The sequence below is a fragment of the Entelurus aequoreus genome, linkage group LG12, assembly GCF_033978785.1.
Source record: "Entelurus aequoreus isolate RoL-2023_Sb linkage group LG12, RoL_Eaeq_v1.1, whole genome shotgun sequence".
NCBI lineage: Eukaryota > Metazoa > Chordata > Actinopteri > Syngnathiformes > Syngnathidae > Entelurus > Entelurus aequoreus.
The window spans coordinates 18881360-18903767 of record NC_084742.1 but is presented as its reverse complement, the minus strand read 5'-3'; the positions used below and the strand labels follow the sequence as shown (position 1 = coordinate 18903767).

General features: G+C 40.7%; 1 protein-coding gene across 1 annotated transcript; it reads left to right on the top strand.

Annotated features, from left to right (window-relative positions):
• Window positions 1–6332: 6332 nt before the first annotated feature.
• On the top strand, window positions 6333–21536 carry rce1a (Ras converting CAAX endopeptidase 1a). Its single transcript, XM_062065004.1, has 8 exons — window positions 6333–7047; window positions 10843–10945; window positions 11025–11108; window positions 11182–11260; window positions 11330–11497; window positions 11579–11650; window positions 11726–11788; window positions 19458–21536. The coding sequence occupies exons 1-8, from the start codon at window positions 6893–6895 to the stop codon at window positions 19685–19687; spliced, it is 954 nt and encodes a 317-aa protein (XP_061920988.1). The 5' UTR covers window positions 6333–6892; the 3' UTR covers window positions 19688–21536.
• Window positions 21537–22408: the final 872 nt, after the last annotated feature.

The window sequence follows — 22408 nt, the reverse complement described above, 5'->3', positions numbered from 1 at the left end:
GGATGATACGAAGAGTCAACTCCCCATCTTCATCCACAGGAAGGGTAGACTGAGCATTATGGTTCTTAGCTTTAAGACAAACAGACTTAAGTTCTGCGCTCCATGAGACACTTACCCAGCAGTATCAGTCGTGGACTGGTCGGGAGGGTCAGAGTCCGCTCCACATCGGCTGCAGTGGCAGACATCTGTAGAAAAAAATAGGTCACCATGATGACTTGTGACAAAATATAACATGGCAGTTGGGAGCATAATCTAATTAAAATGTAAGAATACAATATTTCTGCATTTGTCCAAACCGTCTTTTTGTTCTGAGTGGTTTGGTTGTTCCTTCACGATTGATGTTCTCAATGCGTGTTTTCATTTGAGTGAGGAATGAAGTAAAACCTCCACTAATGATGGCACCTTCTGGTGTCATATCAGCAAAACTACATGGGTACTGCTTAACAATTTTTTGGCAGATTACGAGACACTCACCGCGCGTTGGATTAGCCTCTTACTTTCTCATTTCATCCACAAGGATTCTAATCATTTGGCGTCGCTTGTCAGGAGCAGGTCTCCTGCTGTTGGCGATAGCTGATTGCACTTCAGCAGGCATTTTATCCCATGGGACTCGAAAGGTTTCATGCCATTTACTGGATATTATGGCGGGCTGGCTTACTCCACTCTGAGAACAAAGTTAAGTTAAAGTTAAAGTACCAATGATTGTCACACACACACTAGGTGTGGCGAAATTATTCTCTGCATTTGACCCATCACCCTTGATCACCCCCTGGGAGGTGAGAGGAGCAGTGGGGAGCAGTGGGCAGCAGCGGTGGCCGTGCCCGGTAATCATTTTTGGTGATTTAACCCCCAATTCCAACCCTTGATGCTGAGTGCCAAGCAGGGAGGTAATGGCTCCCATTTTTATAGTCTTTGGTATGACTCGGCCGGGGTTTGAACTCACAACCTACCGATCTCAGGAGGTGCTGAAGCTGGTGAAGAGCTTGACAAGGGCGAAAAGCCAGCCAGTGAAGATAAAGAGGAGCAAGGCAATGGACTGGAGAACAATGACAGACTTCCGCCTGCAGACTTTTGATGTACCAAGTCATCTGGCAAGGGGTGGAGATCAAGCACGACTGTTGTAGTTTCTAAAACGCATATAAATAAAGCAAAATGTATACATCACTAGATTCAAAATTTCTCCCATATGCATGCATGTCAATTCAAACAATTGTTTGGAATACAACTGCATTAAGGCTTTTGGGAGAACTGTAGAATATCTGACAGGTGCAAATCTCTACTCGAATGTATCCATTCTATGTGAAATGAGTGTTATTCTTTCTCAACAATTACTGTAGCTTTAACTAGATGGGAGAACTACAAACACAAGATTGATAGTTACCCATTTTGAATGCCTCCAGAAGTTTCCTTTGCTGGATAACAGGCAAGAGGTCTTTGATCTCATCCTGCTCTACATACTTGACGTCTGCTTTTGATTCCACACCTGAGCTTTTCAGTGTTGAGACGACCAGTTGTACAATATCCTCAGACAGGTTGGGTAAAGTTCTGAGGATGATGACTTTTATTTCCTCACAGATGGATGACATGAATCTAGAATATAGGGACTGAATGGTGAAGAATTAGTGAGGACACGCCCCGAATAAAATATTCAGGCAGTGGGTAGTAATCGAACAGCTCTGCTTGACTAACAGAGAAGTTATGCATACGTGTATTGTAATAGGCATTAATGTAAGGTTGACGAACAGCCTGATATACCTCAGTGATAAAATACACTGTTACATTTTTATGAATGACAACCTTTTTAATTTTTCCTACAACAAGGCCATCATCATTACGACCTATAACAACAAACATGTTGCTCTTATATGTTGTCCGTTTCACAGTCACGTGATGACTAATGAGGGTATTTTGAGGATCAAAGTTAAGATTAGATAGATTAGATAGTACTTTATTGATTCCTTCAGGAGAGTTCCCTCAGGAAAATTTAAATTCCAGCAGCAGTGTACAAAATTGTAAAAAGTAAAAAGTAAATAATGGGGGTATAAATGGAGACAAAATAGAACAATATTACAATAGAATAAAAATAAAAAGCAACGATGAGAATAAAAATATAACAGTAAAATAAGAATATAACAAGAGAAACTAGGCAGTAGTGACCATGTTATGAAAAAGTATTTCACTGTTATTCACTGTTATTGTTATTGTTATTGAGCAATTGACTGTCTCATCTTTTTATTGTAGTCTTCCACAATAAGTTCAGTTCCCTTCTCTTACCTCAACAGATGGTAGAAACAGGGTCCCAGAACTGGGGGGGGGTGGTATTTTTTATTTTTTTTGATAAAGAAATACAATCATCATGATTGTATTTCTTTATTCATGTGTGCTTAAGGACTGTATCTCTGTAGACTGTATTGATCTATATTGATATAATAATGTATATATTGTGTGTTTTATGTTGATTTAATAAAAATAAAAAAAAATTTTTTTTTCTTGTGCGGCCTGGTACCAATTGGTCCGCGGCCCGGTGGTTGGGGACCACTGCCGTATATCATCGCACTTCGCGCTACATGAGACAATATTACAAGTTAAACCTTTTGCACTATACATATCAGTCCTACTCTTGCCATATTTATGGCGACGGCTGTGAGTTTTGAAGGCTGAGAAGTTGGAAAAAACTATTGTGCATTCAGGGAAAGCACACTTAAACGATGCATTAGGCATACAAGCATGTGTCTAACATACGCAAATACATTGCTGCAAGTCGTAGCACAAATGTTGCAAGTTATCATCTTTTTGAGATGACTATGACAGTATGATCACTATGACAAAAATGAAGAAAACTTAGCTAGCTAGCATGTGGTCAACGATGTCTGTGATGCTGACTGTGACGCTAAGTAATTTCGGACTTTATAAATATATATATAAAGCAATTCAAACAGAAAATGACACATCAAGTTACAAGTGACTCTTACCTTGTTATCAAAAACACACCAGTAGAATGGATTTAGGTGATTGCTACGGAGCCCCTAAAGGGACATGGGAATTTTTTTTTTTAGACATGTATCTCGTGGCCACGAGAAAGTATCTCGTGGCCACGAGATACTTTCTCGTGGCCACGAGAAACTTTTTATTAAAAAAAAAAAATATATATATATTATTATTATTATTTTTTTTAATAAAAAGTTTCTCGTGGCCACGAGAAAGCATTGGATGCGTGCTGATGGTTTGGTGTGAGTTAAAATGGCAGTTTAGGAGTTAATATGGCTGTATTTCCAATTAGGACTTTCCCCCATGTGTGTTGTGGCAAAATGTGAATGCTTGATTAGTAGGTGTGAGACAAACACTTTATCTTTCTGGTTATTGTAACGCTACGTGTTTGACATTATTTAAGACTTTATCATGCCCGGGAAAGGACAGTTTTCCCCTTCTGTGGCTGTGGGGGGTGGGCGTGGCTTGCGGACCTGCAGCGAAGCGGAATGTGTTAGTTAGTCCCATGTTGATGTGATCAAACTTCTTTCTTGCTTGGAAGGTACACACACAATTGTAACTGTTATTTCTTCCTGCAAATAATAAATATGTACAACGTGTTTGGATGTATTCATTTATGTAAAATTGTCATTAAATGTAATATTGCCTGACAAAAAGTGATTCGACGTACGTAATATTTTGATATTTACACATCGCATATTTACACACGCGCATCTGACTATCAACATCAACTACCTACTGTACTGTTTACTTGTTGAAATACCCTTTTTAGAGCAAATATCTACCCATATAATTTATATGTGTATATATATATATATATATATATATATATATATATATATATATATATATATATATATATATATATATATATATATATATATATATAATAGGGGAGACCGAAAGCAATGGATGTCGAGTGGGTCTGACATAATATTGTGAAAGTCCAGTCCATAGTGGATCCAACATATCAGCGAAAGTCCAGTCCATACTGGATCCAACATAATAGTGAGAGTCCAGTCCATGCTAATCCCGAGCGGAGACAGGTCAGCAGCGCAGAGATGTCCCCAACCGATGCACAGGTTAGCGGTCCACCCAGGGTCCCGACTCTGGACAGCCAGCACTTCATCCATGGCCAACGGACCTGTGTAACTCCCCCTCCACAAGGGAGAGGGGGGCAGAGGAGAAAAGAAAAGAAACGGCAGATCAACTGGTCTAAAAAGGGGGTCTATTTAAAGGCTAGAGTATACAAATGAGTTTTAAGATGGGACTTAAATGCTTCTACTGAGGTAGCATCTCTAACTTTTACCGGGAGGGCATTCCATAGTATTGGAGCCCGAATAGAAAACGCTCTATAGCCCGCAGACTTTTTTTGGGCTCTGGGAATCACTAATAAACCGGAGTTCTTTGAACGCAGATTTCTTGCCGGGACATATGGTACAATACAATCGGCAAGATAGGCTGGAGCTAGACCGTGTAGTATTTTATACGTAAGTAGTAAAACCTTAAAGTCACATCTTAAAGTGCACAGGAAGCCAGTGCAGGTGAGCCAGTATAGGCGTAATATGATCAAACTTTCTTGTTCTTGTCAAAAGCCTTGCAACCGCATTTTGTACCAACTGTAATCTTTTAATGCTAGACATAGGGAGACCCGAAAATAATACGTTACAGTAATCGAGACGAGACGTAACGAACGCATGAATAATGATCTCAGCGTCGCTAGTGGACAAAATGGAACAAATTTTAGCGATATTACGGAGATGAAAGAAGGGCGTTTTAGTAACACTCTTAATGTGTGACTCAAACGAGAGAGTTGGGTCGAAGATAATACCCAGATTCTTTACCGAGTCGCCTTGTTTAATTGTTCGGTTGTCAAATGTTAAGGTGGTATTATTAAATAAATGTACCGATAATCAACATTTCCGTTGTCTTGGCGTTGAGTTGCAAAAAATTTAAATTAAAAAATTGTTTAATTTCATTAAGACACGCCTCCAGCTGACTACAATCCGGCGTGTTGGTCAGCTTTAGGGGCATGTAGAGTTGGGTGTCATCAGCATAACAGTGAAAGCTAATACCGTATTTGTGTATGATATCGCCTAGCGGCAGCATGTAAATGCTAAAGAGCCAAAGGACCAAGAACCGAACCCTGGGGAACTCCGCACGTTACCTTAACATAGTCCGAGGTCACATTGTTATGGGAGACGCACTGCATCCTGTCAGTAAGATAAGAGTTAAACCAAGACAAGGCTAAGTCTGACATACCAACACGTGTTTTGATACGCTCCAATAAAATATTATGATCAACGGTATCGAAAGCAGCGCTAAGATCAAGAAGCAGCAACATGGATGACGCATCAGAATCCATCGTTAGCAATAGATCATTAGTCATTTTTGCGAGGGCTGTCTCCGTAGAGTGATTTGCCCTGAAACCGGATTGAAAGGGTTCACAGAGATTGTTAGACAGTAAGTAAGAGGGAAGTCTGGGGGTCTTTGCTGGAGCTGTTGTCCCTGCGACCCGATTCCGGATAAGCGGTTGAAGATGGATGGAAGTGGTTCTTAACCCTGGTTCGATCGAACCCTAGGGGTTCGGTGAGTCGGGCTCAGGGGTTCGGCGGAGGTCAAGACACACCCGACTCATTGTGTAAATAAAAACTTCTCCCTATCGGCGTATTACGGATACGGCAAAAGCAGAAGTCACACTGATTTGCAAGTGTATAATTTGTTGTGAGTTTATGCACTGTGTCGGTTTTGTTTTTTGAACAAGGTGATGTTCATGCACGGTTCATTTTGTGCACCAGTAAAAAAACATGGTAACACTTTAGTATGGGGAACATATTCACCATTAATTAGTTGCTTATTAACATGCAAATTAGTAACATATTGGCTCTTAACTAGTCATTATTAAGTACTTATTAATGCCTTATTCGGCATGGCATTAACCCTAACCCTTTAACCCTGGCCCTAACCCTCTAACCCTAACCCTAACCAAATAACTCTAAATTAAGTCTTTGTTACTTAGAATATGTTCCCCTAGTGTCCAAAAAAACTCTAAATTAAGTCTTTGTTACTTAGAATATGTTCCCCATACTAAAGTGTTACCAAAAACATATATCTTTGTCTGGAATTTGAAAAAAAAAACATTATTTTATTTTTCACTAAAAAAGGGTTCAGTGAATGCACATATGAAACTGGTGGGGTTCGGTACCTCCAACAAGGTTAAGAACCACTGATGTATATATATATATATATATATATATTTGAAAAAATATAATTCACATCCGGAAGGCGGCGGTAATGCACTCACTTAGTTTGCAACTGCCGTAAAGTCACCAAGAAGAAGAAGAAGCAGCGACTGTTTGATGACGTAAACACACTGCGTCAGTTAATGTAGTTCGCATGTCCGCTAGCAGCCGCGCAGAGGAGTTTGCGGCTGTCCACGTCGTACACGGACCCAAATATGCTAAACGTCCCTTTAATCAACTTGTGCGTACTCTGACAATGAAACGCCAGGAGTCTACGAGAAGAAATAAGACTTCTAAGTGTCATATAGTAGATGTCTTCGTGTCAATCTGAACTGTGCTTCGTCTGGTTTAGCTAGCTAGGCGTGCGAGGGGAGACATGTTTTGCTAATATGTCAGACGGTTATTTAAATTGTTTGTAACAACAGCCACCAACGTACGAAGACCACAGTTGAACTGCTGGCACATTTTCATTCAATTTGGACAATATCGTCAAGTTTTGATCACAATAATAACCATGTGAAGAGTGGACGTCTCTCCATCTCTGCTATCAACGTCGGTTTACGTCAGTGGGGACTATGGCAGTCCACAGTAATGTTCATTCCATTGCAGTTCTCCTCCATGTTGTGCTTAGTTTACTGGTTTAGACTTTCGAGATAGACGTTATGGTAGACGGGGAGGAATTAATCAGGGCAGAGGAGCTTAGCAATGGCCATTTTGTTCCTCCAGCGAATGTGTGCGGGCTGTCTGTCCTGTCCTGTCTGCTGCTGGCATCCTCTTACGTCGGGAGTTTGTACGTGTGGAGGAGTGACCTGCCAAGGTAGGTCTGTCTTTCACCTTTAACTTTCCCCCCTCTATGAAATAACTATCTTTAGAGTGGCGGTGCGCGGATAAATCCAGATGTCAATATAAACAGTACCAGGGTGGTGTCGGGTCGATACTTGGCGTGATGAGATTGTCATCTCTCCTATGCTTATATGGTCACAAAGGTATGTTTGTTGTTATACAAAACCCACAACCAGAGAAGTTGGCACATTGTGTAAATCATAAAGAAAAACGGAATACAACGATTTGCAAATCATTTTCAACCTATATTCAATTGAATAGATTGCAAAGAAAATATACTTAACGTTCAAACTGGTAAACGTTATTTTTTGCAAATGTTAGCTCATTTGGAATTTGATGTCTGCAACATGTTTCAAAAAAGCTGGCAAAAGTGGCAAAAAAGACTGAGAAAGTAGAGGAATGCTCATCAGACACTTAGCCTGTACACCTGTGGGGTGTTCCAAATAATTGGGAACAGGTGGGTGCCATGCTTGGGTATAAAAGCAGCTTCCATGATATGCTCAGTCATTCACAAACAAGGATGGGGCGAGGGTCACCACTTTGTGAACAAATGCGTGAGCAAATTGTCGAACAGTTTAAGAACAACAGTTCTCGCGTGGCGAAGTTGGTAGAGTGGCCGTGCCAGCAATCGGAGGGTTGCTGGTTACTGGGGTTCAATCCCCACCCTCTACCATCCTAGTCACGTCCGTTGTGTCCTTGGGCAAGACACTTCACCTTTGCTCCTGATGGGTGCTGGTTAGCGCCTTGCATGACAGCTCCCGCCATCAGTGTGTGAATGTGTGTGTGAATGGGTGAATGTGGAAATACTGTCAAAAGCGCTTTGAGTACCTTGAAGGTAGAAAAGCGCTATACAAGTATAACCCATTTATCATTTATTTATTATTTCTCAACGAGCTATTTCAAGGAATTTATGGATTTCACTATCTATGGTCTGTAATAACATCAAAAGGTTCAGAGAATCTGGAGAAATCACTGCATGTTAAAAAGTAAAAGTACCCATGATTGTCAAACACACACTAGGTGTGGCGAAATTATTCTCTGCATTTGACCCATCACCCTTGATCACCCCCTGGGAGGTGAGGGGAGCAGTGAGCAGCAGCAGTGGCTGCGCCCGGGATTCATTTTTGGTGTTTTAACCCACAATTCCAACCCTTGATGCTCAGTGTCAAGCAGATGCTCAGTGTCAAGCAGGGAGGTAATGGGTCCCATTTTTATAGTCTTTGGTATGACTCGGCCGGGGTTTGAACTCACGACCTACCGATCTCAGGGCGGACACTCTAATAAGCGATATTACGAACATTCGATCTCTCAGGCGGTACTGCCTCAAAAAGCGACATCAGTGTTGAAAGGATATCACCACATGGGCTCAGGAACACTTCAGAAAACCACTGTCAGTAACTACAGTTGGTCGCTACATCTGTAAGTGCAAGTTAAAACTCTACTATGCAAAGCGAGAGCCATTTATCAACAACACCCAGAAACGCCGCCGGCTTTGCTGGGCCCGAGCTCATCTAAGATGGACTGATGCAAAGTGGAAAAGTGTTCTGTGGTCTGACGAGTCCACATTTCAAATTGTTTTTGGAAAATGTGGATGACTTGTCCTCCGGACCAAAGACGAAAATAACTATCTTGACTGTTAAAGGCGCAAAGTTCAAAAGCCAGCATCTGTGATGGTATGGGGGTGTGTTAGTGCCCAAAGCATGGGTAACTTACACATTTGTGAAGGCACCATTAATGCTGAAAGGTACATACAGGTTTTGGAGCAACATGTTGCCATCCAAGCAACGTTATCATGGACGCCCCTGCTTATTTCTGCAAGACAATGCCGAGGCACGTGTACTAGACTGGCCTGCCTGTAGTGCAGACCTGTTTCCCATTGAAAATGTGTGGCACAATATGAAGCCTGAAGTACCACAACGGAGACCCCGGACTGTTGAACAACTTAAGCTGTACATCAAGCAAGAATGTGAAAGCATTCCACCTGAAAATCTTCAAAAATTGGTCTACTCAGTTCCCAACGTTACTGAGTGTTGTTAAAAGGAAAGGCCATGTAACACAGTGGTCAAAATGCCCCTGTGCCAACTTTTTTGCAACGTGTTGCTGCCATTAAATTCTAAGTTAATGATTATTTGCAAAAAAACCCCAAGTTTCTCAGTTCGAACATTTAGTATCTTGTCTTTGCAGTCTATTCAACTGAATATAAGTTGAAAAGGATTTGCAAATCATTGTATTCTGTTTTTATTTACAAATTACACAACGTGTCAACTTCACTGGTTTTGAGTTTTGTAAATATATTCTGTATACACTCACTCTCCCCCACTCAAAACACTCACACACACTTTTCTTGGCCTTATACTTTGAGGAAAGAAGGCCAGATGATTTGGAAATTAGAACCAATACTTTCTGTTTCTTCTGTATATCTATTAAGACCCTCTCTTTAGAAGGGGAGAGCCTCCCCAGAGTCTAGTTCTAAGGTTGTCTAAATATTGAGAGCTGACTAGAATTGAAGATTAATAATTAATTCCACATGCAATTGTGATACCAGCGCTGATAGGAGAGAACTGAGCTATCTAAATGTCGGAGCAATTTCTAAAGTGGTCGCCCATTTCTCGTGCTTTTTTCCACCTCGGGTATCGAAACTGAAAGTTAACGAGAAGTGGGCCGAGCACACATACATTCTCCTCCTCTCTCTCCCCAGGCTAGTACTTAATGACACCATTAAACTAAAGAATATATATGCGTGTGAGAGTACAAGTAGATAACGAAACAGGGTGAGATCATCGTGTGTATCTCTTTTAGCAGAATGAAGGCCAATACTAAGGTTTTCTATTCTGCTTAAAGGTGGACAATTTTTTCCTTTAACATAGCTCTTCTGTACTGACTTTATGTTGCTCAAACAATTGTATGTAGTAAAAGGGAATACAGGAGTAATTGTATTTTGTGTTGTTTGTTACATTGTCTTCACGGCGGCAATGATTAATCGAATAAATCTTTAACTTAACTTTAACTTAACTTTAAAAATGTGGACATAGTTTCCGCACGGGTGCTGCAATAGAGCACACATGAGAGAGGTGGTGTGTAGGTGCTGTGATTTGTGTGGCGAAGGTATTAAAAAAAAAAAAAAAAAAGTTTTATTAATGCACACATGTTAAAAGTGCAATTTCAATGTTTATATGCGTTTTTTTTTTTAGAAACAAGTGATCGTTATGGCAAGAATAAAAATCATTGGTTATTTCAACTATTTCCCCTAAAATACACATTGAGGCTTTAAAGTTTGTTTTATCCAATTACTTAATTAATCGAATAAACTAATTGATAGTTTCTAAAATAATCGGTAGCTGCACCCCTATTTTTTTTCTATTGTATTAGATATTGTTAAATTTTTCACCAATAGTTGAGTTGATACAAACATTGTTTAGTTAACCTCAAAAAATTGTCTAATGTTGTAGTCTGATTATAATCATTATCAGCAAATTAAAGGAGTATATCAAAATAATGTAATTGTTTTGAAAGTTGTTCTAGTTAAAATATTGTTATCTACAATACTGGCCTAGTATTCACCTAATATCGGATTGACATTAACATTTGTAGTATGGCCCACCTCGACTTTTAAGTTTGGTTAGCCAGAGGAGGTGGTGTAGAGAAGCATGCTGTTTTAGCTTCCATTCATTTTTACATGCCACACTTTGGCTGCTTATATTTTGAGAATAGTGATGCTGATTTTAACCACAGTATATTTGTATATTCTTCTGCTTGGCTGTTACTGTAGGGATCACCCCGCTGTTATAAAACGACGCTTCACCAGCGTGTTGATTATATCAGGCCTGTCACCTCTCTTTGTGTGGATATGGAAGGAATTGACAGGAATCCGGGTGAGTACATGTCACAGATGAATGGCGGTTAGCGTGGCTCTGAATTGATTGAAAGTGCGTGGTTTTTTTGGGCTGTCAGATGGTGTCACCACTACTGGTGGTCATGGGGGTCCGCTTTGAAGGGCTCATCCCTGCCATTGTCTTGCCTTTGGTGCTCACCATGGTAACAAACAATGACACATGCACAATCACTGAATCAGGCTCCACGACTGTGTATTTTATGTGTTTTGTTATAGATCCTGTTCCTTGGCCCCCTGACCCAGTTGGCAATGGATTGTCCTTGGACATTAATGGATGGTATCCGGGTAGCATTTGGTGAGTTGGCTGATATGCCTTTTAGCTCTTAAAACACACAACTTTATGTTTGTATGCTTCCTCTTGTAGACCCATGGTTCTGGACGTTGTGTTTCAGCGATATGCGCTGGTTAAGGAATCAGGTGGTGGCGCCTTTAACAGAAGAGCTGGTGTTCAGGGCTTGTATGCTGCCAATGTTGGTGCCCTGCGCCGGCCCTTCAACCGCCATATTTACCTGCCCGCTCTTTTTTGGCATGGGTAAGTTCAGATAAAACTACATAGACATTGAACAATCTCCGACATCAAGATAGCTGCTCATAACTCTTGGTTGTCTCGCAGCGCACTTCCACCATGTGATTGAGTCGTTGCGCTTCAGAAGGGGCTCGCTTTCAGGAATCTTCTTCTCAGCGGGTATGTTGTCATCGTCATCAAGGAGGCAGAGGATGATGCTAACGGTGGACTGTGTTTTTTTTATGGGTGCCACAGCTTTCCAGTTCTCATATGCGGCAGTGTTTGGTGCCTACGCAGCCTTCATCTTTGTGAGAACAGGTAGGAAGCTTCTCAAACACCCACTTAAAAGAACAAGTGATGCTAGACTGGCAACATCTCACAGCAGGGAAGTCTTTTATCAACAACTGCTTTTTAAGTTTTAAACAAGTCAAATATGTTTGCAGTGCAAGGTGCAATGCAGTTATGTCATCTTGTAAACATGATAGATCCAATACTGTTCCTATTCATTACAATTACACTCAGCTGTGAATAATATTTAAGTGGACAAAGCACATACCTTTTACATGGTACTGTATATCACATCATAATTGATATCTTATTTTTATATATACGTATTAGTATATCATATAAATCAATACAATCAATTGCATATCAGGTGGGCGTGTAGTTAATCCAAGTGTGTCTTGATGCCATGCAAACACGGCATGATAGTGACGTCAGACAGTGACTAGAGACCTGTCGGCGGATGCTATCCTACTTTTGTGCAACTTAATGGATTATTATATTGTTTACATTTTTCACTGTTTTGAGTGGATTAATTTTGGCCTGTGGATTACTGGATTGCTGGACACTGGACTCTTTTGAAGAGGACATCTTGTGTTACAAACGTTTGTGTGGTGTTGCTTTTTTATTTGTGATTAATCCAAGCTGATTATCACATCCTAGAGTTGGGCGATAGGGCAAAAAAAAAAAAATCTGTTCTCGATTAATATCACAATTTTTCACATTGTTTTTAATCTGCCAGTTTTATAGCATCTGTACAAAAAACAAACTAGAGATAATAAATTAAATAAGAAAAAACACTTAACAATGTACCAATACACTTCAGTTGACCTGTTTCACTGTAAAATAAAGCACACACGGATGCATCAGTTATTTCAGCACTAGTGGTCCAATTATAGTATTAGAAGCTGTCAAGTTATCATGAATTTACCAATGAAGATGTGTAATCGGTGGTCACGTCCGCAACTGGCTGCAGTAGTAGCAGGTGTTTTTTTACACAGCTTTATGGCGACAAGTAGTCATCATATTTTCAAAAGAAAAATCACCGGACACATAGAAGTAATTTGGGAAGTGTTTGGCTCTGTATTTTGGAGTTAAGTTTGGTAGTTTGAGGTGGCTGTGTATCCAGGAGGCAGTGATGAGCAAGCTACTTTGAAAATGTAGTAAGCAAAGCTACAAGGTACTCTTGATTAAAAGTAGCTAAGCTTCAGGGGAAGCTATTCCCGGAGAATTGTAGCAAGCTACACTACAAGCTACACGGCAAAAGTAGCTTGCTACATTTAATGGCATTTCTATCTATGTATCACATGTATAATATAAATTTTTATGTAACAGATTGTTCAACTATTAACTATCTGTCATTACGCTGGGGACACACTACAACTACCTCAAGGGATTTCCACATTCCACTGTATGTATTTATTTAGTTAGCCTTTTCTTGGGCCCACCCTTTCAGTGTTATCAATTTTCTCTACCTACAGTAAAAAAACAGCATCTATCTATATCTTGACAAAAACAATGACTTGTGTGTTGTTTGGGAACAGTTGGTAATAGTTATGTGCAGTAAAATTTTTCAGGAACTCAACTCACCTTAATGTGTGTTCCGAAATTTGTGTTGGACGTCTTAGATGAAGAGAGTTATGATTTTGGTTTACAGAGTAAACAACTAAAAACTAATGTTTTGGGCATTGTTTTCTCTAAACAAATACATTTATCTAAATATGACCAAGGACAAGCATTACTTTGGGTTTCCTGCACGTCATCTTCATCACTTAAGGAACAATCTAATCTGCGGGAGAGAATGCCTCTGCCATTTTTAAGTATGTTTCCTTTTTTTTTTTTTTTTGAATGGTCAGCTCGAAGCGTCCCTCTGTCTCTGACTCCCTCTTCGTCTTGTGATATGAGTGCTTGTCTGTTAACTTATTAGTTTTAATGACCCGCCTTATCTTCCGTCTGATTGGCCAGTCCGTAATGTTTCGCCTTATTTGTAGCCAATAGTGACTAATCGTACGAACACCAACCAATCATCATTGACTTTATCCGTATGTATGAATGTTGTCATTCATCCAGGTCATTGTATTTTCTAAATTTTTTTTGGCCTGGATTCGCAGTCCAATTTCTCTCTTTGTAGTTTGTAAGCTACCTCGCTACATGGGTCTAGAAGTAGCTAAGCTACAGGAAAAGCTACTTGTTTAAAAAGTAGCTAAGCTACCGCCAAGCTACTGTAAAATGTAGCTAAGCTACGTAGTTTAGCTACATGTAAGTTTAAGTTAAAGTAGCTTGTTACTGCCCATCACTGGGCAGAAATGGCCCCAGAAGGGTGCACTGTGCAGGGCTGTGTATTGAGAGTTGGCCACTAGCTGGCACGGCTCTATGAAGGTGAGTGTTTGTCAAGTGCATGGTAAACAGGAGTTGCCCTTTTCCTCTAAATGACAGCATCTTGGTCACGTTACGCCCGTTTCCGTGACTTTTTGCATTTAGGTTCTGTGATTCCGTTGACATTTCAATCTTTGATTCTTTACTTTAGCGTACCATGTAACTGGTAGTGGGGCGTAAAAAGTTTGACTGCGCCGTGTCTTTTTTTATGCTTCGCAGCGGTGCTTGAATGAATGTGACAGCACGTGCGTGTCATAATTACGACGGTCAGCTGGATAAAAAAAATACTGATAGCAGTATCATTAGTCCAGAATTTTAACGGTCCGCCTGGACTGACCCAATTAGGAACCATACTTTGTATACATCCCCAGTCAGGCTTCAGCTGGTAAACTTTCACAGTCTTACATACTGTCAGAAATGATCAAACTTTTCAAAAATTTTCTCCATTTCTGTATTACAAAATCTCCAAGGTTTGCGAAGGGAGCCACAACAAGGAGACTGAAAAGCCTGTAACTTAATTAGAAAGTTATTTAATGGCGCGATCTGCTGGTGAAAGAGCGCTGAAGCTATGAATCCAGCAGAGGGCGCTGTCTCACACCAATTCTCTCAACATTTCACCAAAAATATGGCTCTACTGTATAATTTAAATCCATTCATTTTCTACCGCTTGTCCCTTTCTGGGTCGCGGGGGTGCTTGAGCCTATCACAGCTGCATTGCAAATGACAATTTGCCCCCGGAGGCAAACACATCCATTGTTAATTTTCATAACACTGATTTGAAGAACTTCAGGGAGGAGATGGCTGCATTGAGACAATAGCCCAATGCCAGACAACAAGAAGTCACCAATCTGGGGAATACCACTGTTTTGGAACACTTCAAAGAGGAAATGGATCAATTTACACGACAGAATAACATCATCATTGCAGGGCTACGCATCAATCCTCGATCTTATGCAAGAGCTATTGACAACAGAGGAGAACCAGATAAAATGGACGCTGCTTCAGCGGAGCAACAAGTGGTGAACTTTCTGCAATTAAAGGGAATTGATGTGGATATTAACACCATTGATGAGTGAATTCCACTGAATAGAAGAGGCAACAATACCACGCTACCATTGTTAATCTGGCCAACAGGAAATCCAAAACGGCATTGCTGACACAGGGGAAGAAAGCTGAAGGGCACAAATGTGTACATGAACGAGCACCTCACTATGCTGAAATTGCCAAGAAAGCATGCGACTTGAGTAAACAAGGGAAAATTCAGGGAATTTGGAGCGCCAACTGCAAAATCTAAACAAAGCTGAATGGAGGTCCACAAGCAAGAGTCCTAGTTGTCAATGACATCAAGGATCTGTACAAATATCAGAACTCCCAGCAACTACAACAACAACAACAACAACGACAACAACAATAATGGAGTCTGATGGAAAACAAACATTGACATTCGACTACAAAATTACAACGCTCCAAGGGATTACCAAACACGATGATCTTTACTCAGGTGCACATTCACCACGCTTGGAGACATTCAGATAGCTACACAAATGATTAGAAAACAGGAAAGTATGAAACTGAAAACCTTCAGCAGCATGGATTATGATAGTCTGAATTAGATAAGGATATAGATCCAGATACACATTTTTTTCTTACACACCAGGATTTATATTGTTTTTTTTATTACTTTATTCAGACGAACAATATAACTGAAACATTAAAATATACAACAAACTGTCGATTATTAATTTAAACAGCAGAAGTTTGTATGCTAACTACAACAATGTGAAGCTTTTTTTGGAACAATTCAACGAACCCTTCAAAGTTAATGCTATCTCAGAAACACGGATTTTGACCTAGAAGGATATGAACTAAATTATATCAACAGAATCAACAAGAACGTAGGGGGAGTAGCTGTGTATGTGATGAAGAACCTAAATAACAAAGTGGTAACAAATATATCACTAGCTATTGATAATTTATTAGAATGCATCACCATTGAAATATGTCATGAAAAAAGCAAAAACTTACTGATCAGTTGTGTATATATAGATCATCGAAGTTAAACATTGATACGTTCGAGAACTGGATTAAGGCAACTTTTACTGAAATCAGTCAAAAAATAACCTTATGTGGAGACTTCAACAGTGACCTCTTTAACCCTAACAAACAAAAGCCCATAGATTACTTTATTGACACAATGTATAGCCTGAGTTTATTTCCTAAAACCACAAGTTCAAGCAGAATCTCAGGACACAGCGCCACACTTATTGATAATATTTTTACTAACAATAGGAAGGTCCTGAGTAGTCCTGAGTTCAATCCCGGGCTCGGGATCTTTCTGTGTGGAGTTTGCATGTTCTCCCCGTGACTGCGTGGGTTCCCTCCGGGTACTCCAGCTTCCTCCCTCCGCCAAAAACATGCACCTGGGGATAGGTTGATTGGTAACACCAATCTGTGTTGGCCCTGTGATGAGGTGGCGATTTGTCCAGGGTGTACCCCGCCTTCCGCCCGAATGCAGCTGAGATAGGCTCCAGCGCCCCCCGTGACCCTAAAAGGGACAAAATGGAGGTAGCAAGCAGACTTAACGCCTTTTTCACCAGCATAGCCGCAACTTTTGTCAACAAGCTGTCCCACCACTCTGGTCGCTTTGGTGTAGAACACATTAAAGCCTTCTACAGAAAGCTAGAAGTATCCAACAATGATTTCAAATTAGAAATGGTCACAGCTGATGAGGTGCTTTAAAAATTGAGTGCGCTCCACCCAAACAAGGCCACCGGCCTTGACAATATCCCCTCCAGATTTCTCAGGGACTCTGCCTCCATCATTGCCCCAATCATCACGCACATAATAAACCTCTCAATTTCACAAGGCCAAGTACCAAAAGATTTTAAGATAGCAAGAGTAACTCCCCTCTTTAAAAAAGGAAGCAAATTGGAACCTGGCAACTACCGACCTGTTTCTACTCTGTTCCATTTCGAAAGTAGTGGAAAAAATAGTTTATGAACAGGTCGATAGTTACCTTGCCACTAATAAACTCATGTACAAATTCCAATCCGGCTTCAGAACTAACCACTCCACTGACACATGCACTGACCACATCAAACATGAGGTGGACACGGGCAAATACTGTGGCATGGTCATGCTGGATCTTCAGAAGGCCTTTGACACCGTTGACCACGCTATACTGTTGGATAAGCTCAGAGCAATCGGATTTGACAAAACCTCATCGAGCTGGATGCAATCTTACTTGGAGGGGAGGGAACAGGTGGTAGAGGTGAACGGCACCGTGTGTCCCCCCCCCCTCTCAGTAAGCTGTGGAGTCCCCCAAGGCAGTATATTGGGGCCTTTACTGTTCCTAGTATACATAAACGACTTGTCATCGGCATGCGACTGTGAATTGTTCTTGTTTGCGGATGACTCGGCCCTGCTGGTATCAGACAAGGACAAGTCACAGGTGGAGAAAATCCTCAGTGCTGAACTCTGTAGAACTTGCACCTGGCTCACTGACAACAAGTTATCCATACACTTGGGTAAAACGGAATCCATCCTGTCCCACATCAACCTTAAGAAAGTCAATGACTTCACTATATAAGTGGGTGACGTTGTTATCACCAGGAAAGATGAGGTCACCTACCTAGGTTCCATTCTAGAGGCTAATCTTTCCTGTGATAAAATGGCAACCAAAGTAATCAAAAAGGTCAACCAACGAACGAGATTTCTCTATAGAATCTCCTCTCTGGTCAACAAAAGCACCATGAGGATTCTAGCGGGAACTCTCGTTCAACACTTTTTCGATTACGCATGCACCTCCTGGTACCCTAGCACCTCCAAAACCCTCAAATCTAAACTCCAAACATCCCAGAACAAGCTAGTTAGATTTCTTCTAGACCTCCACCCCAGATCCCACCTCACTCCTACTCACTTCTCCAAAGTGGGCTGGCTCAGGGTGGAGGACAGAGTAAAACAACTTGCACTGAGCCTAGTCTATAAAATCCGCTACACCTCCCTGATACCGAAGTACATGTCAAACTACTTCCTTAACATAAATGACCGCCATAACCACAACACCAGGGGGAGCTCCACTAACCACGTTAAACACAGATTCTGAACTAACAAAGGTCTTAACTCATTCTCTTTCTATGCCACATCAATGTGGAATGCGCTCCCAACAGGTATAAAAGAAAGGGCATCTCTATCCTCCTTCAAAACCGCAATAAAAGTACACCTCCAGACAACTTCAACCCTAAACTAACACCCTCCCCGGATTGTTAATAATCAAATGTAAATAATCAAATGTAGATACTTTTTCTTATGCCTTCTGATTTCTCTCTCTCTCTCTCTCTCTCTGTCTCTCTGTCTCTCTGTCTCTCTCTCTCTCTCTATCTCTCTCTCTGTCTCTCTGTCTCTCTCTCTGTCTCTCTGTCTCTCTGTCTCTCTCTCTCTGTCCACTACTTGCTGTACATATCCTACCAAGTCAGAACTACACTGTTTCAATACCCATTTCTCTGTTCTCAATTGTTGATGACTGATGATAACCACCAAACCTAACCCCTCCCCCCTCCACACCCCGGATTGTAAATAATGTAAATAATTCAATGTTTATACCCTGATGATTATCTTGTGTGATGACTGTATTATGATGATAGTATATCTGAATATATCTGTATCATGAATCAATTTAAGTGGACCCCGACTTAAACAAGTTGAAAAACTTATTCGGGTGTTACCATTTAGTGGTCAATTGTACGGAATATGTACTTCACTGTGCAACCTACTAATAAAAGTCTCAATCAATCAATCAAGCATATCTTTATGTGGAATTCAATTATGGAATGGATTAACCAAAGAAATCCAACAAAACACCAATATGATTCAGTTTGAGAAACTGTTCAAACTACAAGTGTTCACAAAGTACACAGAACAATAATTATGATGAAGATCTTGAACGCTTTTTTTTTTTAAGATAAAGATTATATATATATATTTAATATTTGTTTACTTACTATGGTATATTATTTATTTATTCACTGTTCTATTACAGAGAACAAGGAAATGGGATGCAATTGCTATTATATGAAAAGGGGTAGGATTAAATAAGCTCAGCTTCTTCCTACTTCCTTTCGGACGTGCAGTAATGAAACAACTGGAAATATGTGATGCATTACGTTGTATCGTATGCATGTTTGAAAGAAACTGAACTGAACTGAGTTGAATTTTGATAATAAGGGCACGTGATTGCATTGTCAGGTTTGCATGCCAAAAAATAGTTTGAGCTCAGCTTGTTTCTGTAAACATTCATCCAGCTGTGCGTCTTTCCTCATTTGTGTTCCAGGTCACCTGGTGGGCCCAGTTCTCTGCCACTCCTTCTGTAACTACATGGGCTTCCCGGCCATCAGTTCGGCCCTAGAGCACCCTCATCGCCTTACTGTCCTTTCTTCTTACCTGCTGGGAGTCCTTCTCTTTCTCCTACTCCTTTTCCCCCTCACTGATCCTTCCTACTATGGCCTGCCCACGCCAGTGTGCGCCCTGGCTGCTTCTTCTAGCTCCCTGTGCCTCCCCTGATCCAGGCCTCACTCCTTACTCCCTTTCTTTTTTTTTGCGTCTTTCACATTCTACTGACAAACGCTCGCGGAGGTTGACGTTGGAGAGCTATGGTGGTCAGCTTTGGCCCGATGGTACTTGATAGTGGTCATCAGGGTGTCAGGTGTACTGGTCAGTGGAATGCTTGCAGGCTCATGTTGCAGGGGAGCACCGGTGAAAGACACAATATTTATTATTGAAGCCGTTATTTCAACTTGATTTTGTTGCAGCGTTTGCTGCAGTTGTTCATCTTTAAATCGACATGGACCATTCCAGGACTATTTAAATTAGTAGGAATAGTTTTTCTCCTTTTGAATCAATTCTTTGACATTATACTTTATAGTTTTCAGGGTAGACATAGTAGTCACATTTGCGTTCACAAAAAAGGCAGCAAGAACTTTAAAATGCAAACACACTCTATAAGCTAAACTGGAACTGTGAAGTAAACGTTGACTGCTTCAGCAATATCGATCTTTTTATGTGATTGACGCGTGCTTGTGGGTCACGGTTTGTACACACTAGAGGGCGTCAGAGAGCCATATTGCTGCTTCTGTATGACTTGTCATTTTTACTCAAAGCCATGCACTACAATTTGAACCCAAATGAAAACGAATTGAATCAACACATGTTTAATATGTGGAGCCAGTTCCCATGTCTTTCTCACAATGGATCCACACACGATATTGCGCTAAATGTGACTTGGTGAATAAAGTCATTAAAATAAATGACAATGCAGCAGGAGCAGGTGTATGAGGACAGTACAGTTGTGTGACCATTGACAAAATAATTCAGTGGTTCACAACCTTTTAAGTGCGGCACTTCTGTATTTTCTCCCCAGCTTAGTACACCATAACCAGAGACAAGCAGTTTTTGTTGTTTGAAACAGCTGGAAATAAAAATACGTACACTACAAAAAGTTAGATGCTTTCGGGTGAAATTACAGAATGAATCTAAAATTCACTATAAGGTGGACTTAATTTGACCTTCTCGTAACTTTAAAATGTCCAACTGTTGAATATTTTAGTACTTACTGACAACAGGTGATCACTGAATTCGATGCCTTTCTTAGCCGTCTGTATCTCTATTGCAACCTGCCGGTGAAACACTAGGCTCAGTGGCCACCTCCTCTGAGAACATTTTGTTTGACTTAGAAAATCAGCAGGGGATCAAATACACTAAGTACCCCCAGGGTGTACAACACGAAACTAATCGATATGTTTTTACAACAATGAGGCTCAGCCACTACCACAACAACAAAGATGATTTATCTTCAAGTCAGAAGAGACTGCTTCTTTAGCCAATTCAATTACTCACTGCTGCCTTCAGAGGCACCTGCCACTGCTAATGCCCCATCAGGCCCGCCCCCCAACCAAGCCATCCCAATGTTATTTATGCTGACTGTTATTGATTCCTTCACATTTTCCTCTTCGTCCCTGGCTGCCACCAACTTGTACTTTTTCCTCTCACGGGTGTCTTTGCAAACACGATCAGGGAGACGAGAGTTCTGCCTTTATCGCTTTTCGAAGAAGACAAAGATGAAGGCTGTCGTCAAACAGAACACACTCAGCCCACTTTTCCCCATGCAAAATATGCGTGGTGCAGCGCTGACAGACTGCTCAGTCTATTTTTGCACAGCACTGTTGTTTTAATACACCACATTTCAGACAATGAGTCAGCTCCCCTTTCTTATCAACACAGTTTTTTCTAATAATTTCTATTTTGGTGAGCTTGTGGCAATATGCATGTATTTTACGCTTACCGCGTCACGCCTGTACATTTTTAGTACAAAAATCTTTTTACAAAATTCCTGTGAATAAAACATGCAATTTTATACACTAATCAGTGTCTGTGATGTTTTTGTGCCATATTTATTTGTCTAGCCAAACAACTCATAATGCCATCGAATTTTCCGATGCTAGTTCTAATATCACAGTAGCTGTCCAGACAGTCCACCAAAATCCGCTGTCGCTATAACAAAATAGCTGTGATTCTCTACAAGACCGTGTCTCCTCAAAATGATGATGTAATGTGCCAACTTGACATGAGTGTGAGGTGAGTGTGACCTTTGCACCTAGCAAGAAAATTGCACAAACAAATGAATTGTCTTGTGAAGAACACGTTGTCCTACAGTGTGTCTGTAATAGTTCAAAGTCAAGGTGCGAGAAAGTGTGTTTTTATGTTCCACTAGGCTTCCTCTGTAATGAAACACCCCAGCTGTCCTCCCCTCATGTTAGCTCTACCCCCCTGCCCGCACACGTTGTACATTTATATATTTATATGTCTCTGTGGCATGGCCTCACACTTGTCTCTAGCAAATAAACCGGGCAGACTTGGCAGGATATGTCCACTGTTTGATTATCCTATGCAGGGTACCCTTTCGTGCTTACACATTCTTTTGTGTGTGTGTGTGTGTGTCTGCTGCCTGCAGCCTGCTTCTAATTCCTTTTGGATTGCTGTAGATGTGGGTTTAGGAAGCAATCAGTTCAAAGTGGAAGGAAGGATCCAAAGTAAGGCAACCCCTTCATGTTTAATTACTGATATTTGATCAGAGGATTTGTGTCACAACGAGGGCTGCACTATTTGGAGAAATAACATATTTGCAATATTTGTGCCAAAAGTTGCGATAACGGTTCGATTTGCGATTTTTATATATTAATTTAAATGTATAAAAGTGCTAAAATTATGAACAAGGGAAGTCAACAT

What these genes read in the sequence shown, in the direction of transcription:
- rce1a (XM_062065004.1), top strand. Translation starts at nt 6,893, where the DNA reads ATGGTAGACGGGGAGGAATTAATCAGGGCAGAGGAGCTTAGCAATGGC. An exon ending in AGGAATTGACAGGAATCCGG is followed by an intron (nt 10,946 to 11,024) that starts GTGAGTACATGT and finishes TTGGGCTGTCAG; the next exon opens with ATGGTGTCACCACTACTGGT. An exon ending in CTTCATCTTTGTGAGAACAG is followed by an intron (nt 11,789 to 19,457) that starts GTAGGAAGCTTC and finishes TTTGTGTTCCAG; the next exon opens with GTCACCTGGTGGGCCCAGTT.